This window comes from Panicum virgatum, chromosome 9N (genome assembly GCF_016808335.1).
Source record: "Panicum virgatum strain AP13 chromosome 9N, P.virgatum_v5, whole genome shotgun sequence".
Lineage (NCBI taxonomy): Eukaryota > Viridiplantae > Streptophyta > Magnoliopsida > Poales > Poaceae > Panicum > Panicum virgatum.
Genome location: NC_053153.1, coordinates 79,452,422 through 79,465,982, shown reverse-complemented (window position 1 = coordinate 79,465,982; position 13,561 = coordinate 79,452,422). Strand labels below are relative to the sequence as shown.

The following is a 13,561-nucleotide window of genomic DNA, read 5'->3' as shown; positions in this document are numbered from 1 at the left end:
GGCAAAAAAGTTAGACAGAGTGGTAAAAGTGTCAGATTTCAGGCGTAAAGGGAATGTCCACAAGTAATGTGAGCAATCGTCAAGAACAACAAGATAATATTTGTAACCAGAGACACTAGCAACAGGTGATGTCCATAGGTCACAATGAATAAGATCAAAATTGTTTGACGCCAGAGATGCTGAAGTACCAAAAGGAAGACGAACATGTCGTCCCAACTGACACGCATGACATATAGAATCCAAACTTTTATTGCAAGCCGGAATAGCTGAAGCGAGTTTGGAGAGGGCCTCGCGACCGGGATGGCCGAGGCGACGGTGCCACAGGTAAGGTGGCGCAGAGCTGGCGACAAGGGAGTGAGCGACGGGCAGCTGCAAGGGGTAGAGCGGACCGGAGCTATTGCACCTGATGATCACGTTCCGCGAGAAAAGATCCTTCACAGAACAACCATACGGGTCAAACTCCACAGAACAATTGTTATCAACAGTAAATTGGCGAACAGAAATAAGATTCTTGATAAGCTGAGGCGAAACAAAAACGTTATTTAAAACAAAGGGGCCAAGTTGCGCCTTGCCGGTGGCAGTGACGGGCAAGAGCGAACCATTACCGACAACAATGGATGTGGGAGAGGGAAACCGAGGGGTTTGAGGAGTGAGAGAGAGTACCATCATGAGAGGTCATGTGAGAGGAAGCACCGGTGTCAAGGTACCAGTCGTTGTTCACCGGCGGAGTGAGCGTCATGGTACTGAATGTAGAGGCCAGCGAGTTATGGTCCCAAACCGGAGAGCCCACCATGGGCTGGTAGTGGGACGGCGCCAGCTGCTGCGGCGGAAGGCCTGCTGGACGGAGACGCCGGGGGCTAGCAGGTAAGCCTGCTGGACGGAGGTCCCGTGGGCCGGCAAGTAGGCCGGCTGGGGGAGCTGCATCTGCTGGGCCAACAGAGCCTGTTGCAGTGCTTGCTGCTGAGGGCCGGCGCGGCCCTGAGGGAGCGGGGCCAACGGAGGAGTCCTGGGACCGGGCCACATTTGAATGGACCCGGTCCACGGATTGTAGACGGAGGGCCAGTTCGCGCCGGACCCAGCAGGCGCCCCAGGTGCGGAGGAGGGAGCAGGGGGAGCGCTGGGGCCTGGAGCAGAGTCGCTGCCAGCCCGGCGGTCCTTCTTGTTCTTCGGCTTGGGGGCGCCACCACCGGTCCGAGGAGGGCCACCGCCGGTCGCTGCAGGCTGGCGAGAGGAGCCAGTGGCGACAAGAGCAGTGGAGGGGGCAACAGGGTGCTGCACCATGATGATCTCCTCGAGAAGGAACTCGTTGCGGACGGCAGCGAAGGAGGGGAACGGGCGCCCGCGCCGGAGATGGACGCCGATGTCCTTGTAGCGCTCGTTGAGCCCACGAAGCACGTTGAGGACCAAGGTGCGGTCAGTGACGTGCTCGTTGAGATCAGCGAGGTCGTCGGCCATCTTCTTGAAGCGCTTGCAATGCTCGGTGATGGAGAGATCACCTTGAGCAAACGCGCGAAATTTGGCGTCGAGGTGGAGGGCGCGGGTCTCCTGGTTGCCGAGGAAGTGATCCTCGATGGCGAGCCAGGCCTCACGGGCGGAGGCGCGGTGGTCGATCACGGCGTCGGCGAGGTCAGCGGAGACCGTGCTGTAGAGCCATGACTTGACGACGGCGTCCATCCGAGTCCAGTCAGCAAGGGCCGAGACGGAGTCGCTGTGGACGTGGTCCAGCAGCGAGTATTTGGTGACGGCGAGGAGGAACTGCTCGCGCCAACGGGGGTAGTTGCCGGCGGTGTCGAGGACGGTCGGCACCAGGCTACGTGCGTTCTGCACGGAGACCGCCTGGGCGTGGAGGTTGAGGACGGCAGCGGCCTCGTGGAGCACCATGGCGTGGGTGACGCTCATGTCGCCGCCCGCGTGAGGCTGTTTGACGGGATCAACCGCGGCGGCGGCGGCGGCCCGGGTCTTGACCGCCCGAGCGAGGGCAGCGCGGACGCGCTCCGCGGCGGCGTCGCGCTCGTTGGAGGCGTCGGCGGCTTCCTGCTCAGCTGCCTGGGCGGCGGCCAGAGCAGCCTCGCGGAGGGCGCGGTGAGCCTCGGCGTCGGTCTGCGAAGGAGCATCGCCGTCTTGGCGAGGCTGATCGGCAGGATCGACGAGGGAGGGGGGAGGAGTCCCAACCATACCGATGCACAGCTAGTGTGCGCAGGGGCAGCGGAAGGGCGAGAGGGAAGAGTCCCAGTCTCTGATACCATGAAAGAGGATGGCTGGGAAAAATAGTAGATTGATTATGGAAGGAGCCCAAGGCTCAGTACATATAGGCAAGGATGTCCCAGGAATAGGAAAGATCTAATCTAGAAAGGAAAGAGCTAATCTAGGGAATCCTTGCCGAACATAACCAACACTACCAAAACCAGGGAGGGAGGCAGCAGCCGCACCCCCTAGGGTTGCAGCCGAACCCCCTTGGGCCCGTGGGCCTATACATCACGCTAACAGATGCTATTGTTTACTGGTCCATCGAATGGATTATTGGATTAATGTTTGTGAAGTACTTTAGTAGAATAATCAATTTTATAAACATACTTATAGAAAAACACTTCAAATTTTCAAGGGATGGAAATGGTCCACACAAATGCCTCTCGTTGAATCGTCTGACATATGCAAGTTTTATTGTGGTATCTGTTATATATATTATTATGTATGCATATTTTTATATTGACTTCTCACTTGCATCTGCAGATTTTTCTGAGCACCAGATGGGCCATCTTGTTAAACTTGCATTCTGAGATGTTTCGGACGAATACGTATCCCACTTCCTGTCTTCGAATATCACAATTTCTTTGCTTTTTATAAACATTCTACATGATCTATTTGAGATGATTTTGTTGCTAGTAGTAGGAAAAAAATGCAATTTCAAAATTGATAGATTTTGATATGTTTACGACAGAGATCATGTCTCCTATAACTTTTCCTGCTATAGGTGAAAGTACAAGTTACTTTGTATGATGGATTGAAGGTAAATATGTTATTTTTGTTCAGGTCATGATGAAAATTTGGTAACACAATCCTGCACTTGAAATTGTTACTGAAAGCTCACTTCAATAAACAAATCTGCACACCAGTATGGTAGACCGTGCACTTGAGCTGTCTGAGTAGCTGATTGTTAGTTATGTTAAATTTAAATTTTCATATAGCTATAAACTCTGCATGTTACTGTGCACCTTCTATGCTAGAACAAAGTAATGTTCTCATCCATTGTTGCTTCACTTTATTCCTTATGTAGATTTTCTTAACTCAAAACAATAGCGTAGAGGATATCCTACAGGTTCTTATAGTATTTTGTGTGGAGTCATTGGAGTTGGATTTTGCTCTACTTTTCCCTGAGCGTCATACCCTGCTTCGCGTCCTCCCAGTTTTGGTTGTTCTAGCAACCTCATCAGAGAAGGAGAGCGAGTCACTTTATAAGAGGGTGAAGATAAATCGTCTTCTCAACATTTTTAAGGTTTGATTATCTCCTTGTATATCTACTTAACTTACTTATTGTTAGAAGATTTGGAGTTGATGTTTATCACATTAATTTTCTATTGCTCTTACCTTCTTTTTGTACAGAATGACCCAGTTATCCCAGCATTTCCAGATCTGCATCTCTCTCCCGCTGCAATTTTGAAGGAATTATCATCATATTTTCAAAATTTTTCTAGTCAAACTCGTCTCCTTAGTCTTCCAGCACCTCATGAAATTCCTCCCCGAGAGCTACAAGAATATCCTTTCTGCTAAGTTTTCTAAGAATGTTTTCACAAATGGGTTCAAATAAATGTTGGTTTTGAACAGAAGCATTATTGTTTATTTATTTACTTACACAAACAGCAGGTTCTAATGATTTATTCCACATAAAGGCAAATGGGATTTTGTTAGAGCATAAAGCACAATTAGAATGAACTAAATCTGCTTATGGAAGGTCATCACATGCTTGAAATTCCTTAACTGAACCACTTATCAGAGGCATTACTTGATTTTGAATCACATGGGAACTATCAGAGCTGAGCATGACGACTTCTCTATACGTTTTGCCTCTGCTATGAATCAGGTAAAACTGAAGATATAAATTTTCATTCCGTTACTTTGTTATCTTTTCTATAATAACAGTACAACTGATGTCTACAAGCCATGATTGCTGTTCTTTGCATAGTAACTGTTAGAACATTGGTTCAAGTATTCCTTCCAATTGTATTCTCTACCTTTGGGTTGATGAAACATATATTCGCAGTATACCATGTTCATTGAGTCACCAAAAGGAAAAGAAAAACTTTTAAAAAACTTTCATTTAACTCTAAAATAATGGCACTTATTTTTCTTTGGTTCACTGTTGCATGCATTGACATTGATCTTTTCTTTCAGATGATAATGCTCAAGTCATCAGATGGTGTAGATAATGACTGGTCTAGAGATATTAAAGGGAACATGTATGACATTGTCATTGAAGGCTTCCAGCTTCTTAGTCGTTGGACTGGCAGGATTTGGGAACAGTGTGCTTGGAAATTCTCTCGCCCCTGTAAAGAACCACCTATTTCAGATTCTCAACAAAACGCCACGACATTTTTTGACTATGAAAAGGTCTTCCCCGCTTCACTGCAAGCCGTTCTCACCTTTTTTACTAGGACTTATGATTTGACTATTGAAGCTTTTATTCCTTTTAAGTTTCCAGAATGACTGTTGTCATTTAGTGCAATTTACAACACGTTCATTTCCTTGCATTGCTGCTTGTTTAAGTGAAGGATGCATAAGGGGCAAACTTTTGTAGGAAAACAATGGTGTACTTTAGTGCTAACTGGGAATTGGACTAATAGTGAATAGTTTCCTTATTTGTTGGGGTTGTTCCCTTGTAAATAATTCCAGGTTTCCTAAGTTTATATATTATTAATTGAGGTCCAAATCAAGCCATCCCTACGAAAAGATAGCATTCCATATTTCCATTAGAATCAAGAAATAAATCCTTCTCTTTTATTTGCTATCTTTCAATCCTTTTAGTTCTTTTATCCCAATATATGCGTCTCTCTTCCTTTGAGAACATGCTTGACGCCTCAAACAATTTTTTCATGAACCATGGGATTTGTGTGCATGAATGATTTTGTCTTTAATAAACCTTGTATTGTTGTGTTTTCACTTTGATGGGGCCCTGATAGCAGCTTAAGTTCTGTCGTCTGCTGCTTAAGTTTACTCCATTCCAATGCGGGCTTTGTTGTTTAAACATGCATCTTCAAGGACAAGTTATGTTAGAAATCCATTAGTGTTGCACTATTCTCTTTTGTTTTTCTTGATTTATTTTTGCACTGTGTTAATGGTCCCCTTATGACCTCATAACTCATAATAACAATAAGAGTTTTCAACTATTTGCAATACAGGTAGTACGCTGGAACTATACTGCGGAAGAACGAAGGGCTCTGCTTGAATTGATTGGTTACATAAAGAGTATTGGATTGATGATGCAACATTGTGATACTCTAGTTTCTGAAGCTTTGTGGGAAACAATACATATGGAGGTCCAAGATTTTGTGCAGGATAAACTAGATACTATGCTTCGTACAACATTTAGAAAGAAGAAGGACCTTTCTCGGTAACTCGCTCTCACAACACCCCCTTTTTACTTGACTGTTGACATCATATTTTTATATCCAAAAAATAGTAAAAATATGATGCCAGATGAGGAACTTGACCTAGCTCAGTTTATTGTTGATATGAATGTATGCCGAGATAACCCTAGTTCCAAGTCCTTGTCAAGGCGAATTTGGGTGCCTATTTTCTTAATATAATTCTTGATTGATAGTGTCTGAATTGAATCTTGTGTGACAGTGCACTCCTATTTTGAGAACATATTTGGAAAATGATTTTTTTCTCATTTTCCTTTGTATTGTTTCAGGATTCTCTCTGATATGCGAACCCTTTCAGCAGATTGGATGGCCAACACTAGCAAGGCAGACCCAGAGCAGCACTCACTACACCAAGAAACTGAGGAAATGAGACAAAACACATTTTACCCTAGACCAGTTGCACCAACAGCTGCACAGGTTTTTTTTTCATGTTTTTTAGTATGCAATTATCTATGAATTTATGTTCTTAGCTCTTGCATTGCCTGGCGAAGTCCGTGTTCTTTCCAGTGTTGATACAATCTAGGGGTGTCAATTGATGACCATTAGGAGCCCCTCCAACCCTCTTTAGTTCAAAATTTTGTACTAATTCTCCAAATTGAGCCCCTCCAACCCTAAACGCCCAGGCCCGCCCAGGCTGCCCTCCGGGACCTCGAGACTTCGGCGGCTCAGAAGCGGGCCCGCGCGGCTGCCCTTGCTTGGGAGCGTGAGCGCTCATTTCGGTACCCCTCCTCGCTACGACCACCTTCGGGTCTTCGGGTGTGCGTGTTACCCTAACACCACCGCCATTGCTCCTCACAAGCTGACGCCCCGCTCGACTCGTTGTGTGTTCCTTGGTTACTCCTCTGACCACAAGGGGTACCGATGCTTTGCCCTCACCTCTCGCCGCGTCCTGATCTCCCGACACGTCGTCTTTGACGAGTCGGATTTCCCCTACTCTACCTCCTCCACACCTTCTCCTGACCCCGAGCTGGAGTCCCTGTTTCCGACTGATCCGGTGGTTCAGCCACCTTTACCTGTCTTTCCTTTCCCTGCAGGTTTTCCCGGCACACCGGCACCGCTGCCGGTGATCCATGCTGCGCCACGCGCGGCCCCGGTGCCCGCGGTCGCGCCACACGCGGCCCCCAGACCTCCGGTCGTGCCTCGCGCGGACCCGGTGTCTCCTGCTGCGCCACGCGCGGCCCCGGTGCCTCCCGCTGCACCTGCGCGGTACGCTCAGCCGGTGCAGGTGTACCAGTGTCGTCCGGTGCCGACTCCGGCGCCGCCGCGGTACGCTCAGCCGGTGCAGGTGTACCAGCGTCGTTCGGTGCCGGCACTGGCGCCGACTCTGGCTCCGGAGGCTTCTCCGACGCCTACACCGGAGTCGTCGCCGCCGCCATCTACACCGGAGCTTCCGCCGCCTCCGCCAACGCCGACTCGCTCTCGAGTCGAGCCGGAGGTGTACCACCCGCCCGTCGTCCATCGGGATCCTCGGCATATCCATCCCATGGTGACTCGGCGGATGGCGTCTCCGGCCGCGACTCTCTCCGCCACCGAGGGCGAGCCGCGGGTCTCTCCGGTACCCTCCTCTGTCCGCGACGCCCTGGCGGATCCTCACTGGCGTCGCGCGATGGAAGAGGAGTACGCGGCTCTCCTTGCCAACCAGACGTGGGACCTCGTGCCGCGTCCATCTGGTTGCAATGTGGTCACCGGCAAGTGGATCTGGACGCATAAGCGTCGGGCTGATGGCACACTAGAGCGCTACTAGGCTCGCTGGGTTCTCCGGGGTTTCACTCAGTGGCCTGGTGTGGACTATGATGAGACCTTCAGTCCTGTGGTGAAGCCTGCTACTGTGCGCACGGTCCTCTCGCTTGCGCTCTCGCGCTTCTGGCCTGTGTACCAGCTGAACGTGAAGAATGCCTTTCTTCACGGCACTCTGTCAGAGATAGTGTACTGCTCTCAGCCGGCGGGATTTGTGGACTCGAGTCGTCCGGATATGGTCTGCCGGCTCAACAAGTCCCTCTATGGTCTGAAACAGGCTCCTCGGGCTTGGTACTCTCGGTTCGCCACGTTCTTGCTGACTTTGGGGTTCACCAGGCCAAGTCTGACACGTCTCTCTTCATCTACTGTCGTGGGGATGAGATTGCATATCTGCTGCTCTATGTCGAATTGTCGATGACATTGTGCTCACAGCCTCCAGTCAGCAGTTGCTTCAGAGTGTCATCTCCTCTCTGCAGCAGGAGTTTGCTATGAAGGATCTGGGTCAGCTCCACCACTTCTTGGGCGTTACTGTTGAGCCTCGCTCGTCTGGTCTTCTCCTTCACCAGCGGCAGTACGCACTCGATATTCTGGAGTGGCCTGGGATGACTGATTGCAAGCCCTGCTCTACTCCTGTCGACACTCAGTCGAAGCTGTCTGCTGATCTGGGTGATCCGGTGGCTGATCCTACTGCCTACCGGAGTCTGGCTGGCGCTTTGCAGTACCTCACCTTCACCAGGCCGGACCTCACCTACGCTGTTCAGCAGGTCTGTCTCCATATGCATGATCTCCAGGAGTCACACCTTGCTGCGCTGAAGCGTTTCCTCCTCTACGTCCGTGACACTGTGGACCTCGGCCTGGTGCTTCACCGCTCGTCTCCTGCTGAGCTGGTGGTCTACACCGACGCTGACTGGGCTGGTTGCCCGGACACTCGTCGCTCCACTTCCAGCTACACCGTCTTTCTGGGCGGCAACCTGGTCTCCTGGTCGTCCAAGCGGCAGCCGGTTGTCTCCCGCTCCAGTGCTGAGGCAGAGTACCGGGCTGTCGCTAACGGCGTGGCGAAGGCGTCCTGGCTACGACAGCTCTTGGCGGAGCTCCATAGCCCGCTTGTCAAGAGCACGCTCGTCTACTGCGACAACGTCAGCGCCGTGTATCTTTCCACCAACCCAGCATCAGCGGACGAAGCATGTGGAGATCGACCTACACGTCAGCGCCATCGGCGATGTTCGGGTACTCCATGTCCCGACTACCTCCCAGTTTGCTGACATCTTCACCAAGGGACTGCCCTTCTCGACCTTCTCGGAGTTTCGCTCCAGCCTTAACGTAGCCGGTGGCTAGTTGTGGCTGCGGGGGTATTTGCCCTTTGTACTCTATTTGTAATCTCTTCTTGTCCAGTCTTGAACACCGCTGCGCCGGTAGTTCAGACTGCGGGGGGAGGGGGTGTTGGCTTTTTTGTTGTCCAGTCTTGAACACCGCTGCGTCGGTAGTTCAGACTGCGGGGGGGGGGGGGGTGTTGGTGTATATGTAAGCCCATGTATAGAGGCCCATCTAGAGGCCCATGTATAGGATCTATATATCCTACCCTTCTAGGGTTTGGAGGAATACAAGTCATTATTCTCTCCTACAGTCACCAATTAGCACCCCTTTTGACTGAGTATTTTTTTCAGATCTGGAAAACTCTAACCATTGAATTCAATCAATGTACATCCTTATTGCACTCACTGGAAAAGTAAATTAAAAGGTTTGGTACATTATTTTTATGCTTTTGAATCTGTATGTTGTGGCGCCAGCATTTTAAGTAGGAAAGTAGTGCATTTTAACAAATGACCGGACTAGGACACAATGAGATTCCCATGAGTATAGCAACCGTAAACTTTTACTCATTTATTTTATTTTACAATATATTGCTGTAATGTTTGTTGTACTTTTTTATTCTACTTAAGATTGTTAAGGGTATAAGTGTCATTGTACTAGTCTAGGGTTTGGGGTCTCCTCTTGTATATATAGCCCTTTGGGCATATCTCAATAGAGGCAACACATTTCAGTCCTCTTCCCTCAATCGTAACATGTATCAAAGCTCTAGGTTTCGATCCGTCCACCACCCTCGTCATCCTGCTGCGCTGCCCCTGGGAGCATCGATCTTGCTCCTGGGGGCGGCATCTCCTTAAGCCCCAAACCCATTTCCCCTTTCAAGTTTGAGTCACAGCAGCAGCAACACTTACCCAATTTTTTTCCCCCCGTCGGGTGCCATCTGCCGCCTGCCGTCGTCGATCCGCTCGCGGGAGGGGAGCACCGGAGCAGCAGCCCCCGCCTGTCATGGATCCGTCGCCGCCGTCCTCTGTCCGCCGCCCGTTGTGGCGGATCCATTCGCGCCGTCGCGCGGCGCCGTCCGCGGCCACTTCCTTCGTCCCGGCCGGCCGCCGTCGTCGCGCGTCGCCGCCTGTCTGGCCGCCGTCGCGGCTCTCCTCTTCACCACCCGTCCGTGGCTCCCGTCCCCGCCGGCTCGTCCTCGTGTCTGCGCGCCTCCACCCGCTCCGCCCGTGCGTCCATCGCGCGGAGCCCGTCCGCCGCGCCCGTTGCGCGGCCGCCGTCCGCCTCCTGCGCCGTCGCGGCCATCCAGTCGTGGGCCGTCCTCTGCAGCGCCCCGTCTCCGCCCCGTCGCAGCCTTCCTGTCGTCCGCCTGTTGCGGATCTCGCCGGGATGCTGCTGCCCGTGCAGCTCTGTGGCCGCGATTGGAGCAGCAGAGGCCTGCTCATCTTTGGCTCCTTCAAATCACGGCTGGCCGTATCTTCTCCGTCATCCTGCCGCCCATCATCGTAGAGGAGGTTGCCATTGCTCGTTCACCTGCATCTTCCGCTCGTGAGTAGCAGGTTCCTCTGTTTCCGCCCGTCTTCAGTCTGTCCGTGCCTTGGTACTCTGTGCTGCAGTAGTCCTCTATTCTGCGGTGCTCTGTTTTGCTACTTGCAGCTACTGCTGCTGGTGGCCCGTTCTGAAATTGATCTCGCACATGCAGCTGCTGGTAGTATTGCTTTGCTTCGTTGCACTTGCATCTACTCATATGGTCGGCTGTCCATCCATATCATATTTTGCTTGTTGCTTGCTGCTGCTTGTATCCATCATCAGATTTTGCCTGTACCTGCTGCTATCTTAGTCCTAATTGTCCAATTATGTCGTATCCATCCAAATCACTATCAATCCAAGTCCAATTGCATACCTTCAATTCGTCAATGCCGTGCGTGTCCACAAAATTCATTGTCAGATCAGCCAATTTATTTGTTTTGTTTTATGGTTAGCTGAGTCCTGTCTATTTAGCTAATCACATCATCATTGTGGTACGTCAATGCCCTCTTGGTCCCTTTCGGAGCCGTTTTGCTCCACGTCATGATCAATGGCCGTTTATTTGTCGTCATCACCTTGTCATCCTGCTTGCCGTCTTGCAGCAGTGATCTTTCACTCTCCTCTCCATTTGACTGGTTTGACACATCTCAATGTTACTGTCAAGTTCAAAGTCTCCAAAGCAATGCTCGTGTTTGAGGAGTTGATGTACTGGTTTGTGAAGACTCAGGCTATTCGCTGAAGTACGGTTGTGAAGGCGACACCCTCTTGTGGAGGAGATCTTTTTCTACATCGACATGTTCAAGAGTTGCCCGCTTCGACGACATCTTTGATTTTTGGACTTTGGATGTATCATTTTCTTTTTGTTGAGTCTAGTGCTTAGTATCAACTCTCCAAATAATGCATTTGAGAGGGGGTGTTAAGGGTATAAGTGTCATTGTACTAGTCTAGGGTTTGGGGTCTCCTCTTGTATATATAGCCCTTTGGGCATATCTCAATAGAGGCAACACATTTCAGTCCTCTTCCTTCCCTCAATCGTAACAAAGATATCTTCTGTTCACTGTGTTACTGACTTGACTAATATTTTTGTTACCAATATCTTTGCAGATTCACTGTTTGCAATTTCTTATCTGTGAGCTTGTATCTGGTGGTAATATGAGAAAACCTGGAGGACTATTTGGGAATAGTGGCTCCGGAATACCGGTGGAAGATCTTAAACAACTAGAGACATTTTTCTACAAACTCAGTTTTTTCTTGCATATTTTGGATTATACAGGTGCCTACTTAAGCTTTGTCAACCTTAGAAATAGCAATTTGCATGCACTTAAAGTTCAGCATACATTTCATATGTTTCATATTTTGCTTTTGTAGCCTTCCTTCAATTCACTACTCTAGAGTTACCAATCTGGATTTCAGAAATTCATATTTACAGTTTGTTTATTTCGTTCCTTTGGATTCTGAAATTAACTGCTACCTTTTTTGTGGGGTGCATGCAGCGACTATTTACAGTTTGTTTATTTCGTTCCTTTGGATTCTGAAATTAACTGCTACCTTTTTTGTGGGGTGCATGCAGCGACTATTGGTACTCTTACTGATCTTGGGTTTCTTTGGTTCAGAGAATTTTACCTGGAATCTTCCCGTGTCATTCAGGTGGAGCATTTTTGTATTCCTTTGTGAAGTATAATGAAATTCTAGATGGGAGGAACTATTTGTGATAATTTGAATGTAAAATTTATGTTTATGCCGCTTTTTTAAAATTAATTGCAGGCCAATACTAATTTATGTCTTGGTGACAGTTTCCAATTGAATGCTCGCTCCCATGGATGCTGGTGGACCATGTCATTGAATCACAAGATGCTGGTCTTCTCGAAAGCATTTTGATACCATTTGACCTTTACAATGACTCTGCTCAACATGCACTAACTTGTCTCAAGCAGAGATTTCTTTATGATGAAATAGAAGCTGAGGTAGGAAGTTACCATTCACACTTATCCTAACCATTCTCGCACTGCCAAAATTTGGAAGGTGTCAGACATGTTCTCCCTCTTGACTGTGTTCTCCGCTATTGTTTTTACTGCTGAACATATTGAACCAATTTGAACAATATTAGTCCACTCGGCTATGTAGCATCCAGGCCCGATTCAATTCATGATGGGGCTGGTAGTGGTTTTTTGAAGCCCCACATAGTCTGGTTGCATATAAATCACCATCTTGGACCAGTTTAAGCAAATGTGAGTGCTCTGTGGTCAAACTACTTGTAAGGTCGCTCATCCCAGGCACTTGGTCCTGTTTAGTGGGTGGTCAGGTCGTGTTTCTTCAGCAAGTGTGGAGATGCCTCTCTAGTTTCTTTTGAGTGTGCGGTGTGTGTGGGTGGGTGGGGGACAAGGGAGTCCAAACCCTAATTCTTTTATTATAACCTTCATTCTTAATGAAATGATATACAGCTGTCCTGTGTGTTCAAGAAAAAAAAATCTGCTGTTTGCCTGTTTTGCATTTGTAAACATCTTACCTGTACTACTTATGTGCTGACTTGTAGGTTGATCTTTGTTTCGATCTTCTTGCTCAGAAGCTTAATGAGATAATATTTACATATTACAAGAGCTGTGCAGCAAGGTATCAACCTTTTCATCTGTTTCATCTATCTGTATGTACATAAAGGAGTTTTACTTCAACATTATATAAAAATAGGACCAAGAATTTTGTATAAAGATTTGATTGGAGTCTATATGTCTCTAAAACTGATCTTTCGCCTTCTTATGCAGTACTCTTCTTGATAGTACATTTACATACGCATGCGATGATGGTGAGAAGTACTTTGTCAAACCTTTGCGATTTGATGCAATTTTCAAGTTAAGAAGAGTAATGGTAAGGTCTTAGCTCATACGATATGGTTCAGGGTATTTTGTTGTTGTTGCTCGTTTGTTTTTCTGTCATCGTTGCTAGTTGGACTGCGAACGTTCCATGCAAACATGTTAATGAGAACCGAATGGAAAATCCGAAAGGCGATTAAAATAGATGGAAGAAGCAAAATTAAGGGTCGCCTTATAGCAAAAGCAAAAGTATCCTGATATTTATGTTGGCATTCTTTTATAAAAAATTCCAAGCGTTTAATTTTCTGTAACCTAGTCTGTTGATTTGCTTCTGAAGAGCTTGCATAGTTATATACTTATATTACTCTTCTATAATCTGAGTGCAACAATAACACTTCTGTTTCCAAAGTTGTATTTCAAAACTAGCCCATACCTTACTGACTGTGACGAAACTAGGACCAACGTACCCTTGTTGGATGTCATAATTTGATTCCTTGTATCATGGTTATGATGTGCGTTCTTGAATTTGGACCATTGTGTCCA

At 48.3% G+C, this 13,561-nt stretch overlaps 1 protein-coding gene across 1 annotated transcript in view; it reads left to right on the top strand.

Annotated features, from left to right (window-relative positions):
* The window catches only part of LOC120692818 (protein PIR-like), a 31,690-nt gene that overhangs the window by 8,681 nt on the left and 9,448 nt on the right, over positions 1-13,561 (top strand). Inside the window, exons 9-20 of the mRNA XM_039976213.1 lie at positions 2,731-2,795; positions 3,298-3,493; positions 3,601-3,752; positions 3,985-4,078; positions 4,390-4,605; positions 5,394-5,605; positions 5,909-6,056; positions 11,316-11,484; positions 11,782-11,858; positions 12,005-12,175; positions 12,745-12,821; positions 12,971-13,073. Coding sequence (XP_039832147.1) covers positions 2,731-2,795; positions 3,298-3,493; positions 3,601-3,752; positions 3,985-4,078; positions 4,390-4,605; positions 5,394-5,605; positions 5,909-6,056; positions 11,316-11,484; positions 11,782-11,858; positions 12,005-12,175; positions 12,745-12,821; positions 12,971-13,073 — 1,680 coding nt within the window. The remainder of the gene's footprint in view (positions 1-2,730; positions 2,796-3,297; positions 3,494-3,600; positions 3,753-3,984; positions 4,079-4,389; positions 4,606-5,393; positions 5,606-5,908; positions 6,057-11,315; positions 11,485-11,781; positions 11,859-12,004; positions 12,176-12,744; positions 12,822-12,970; positions 13,074-13,561) is intronic.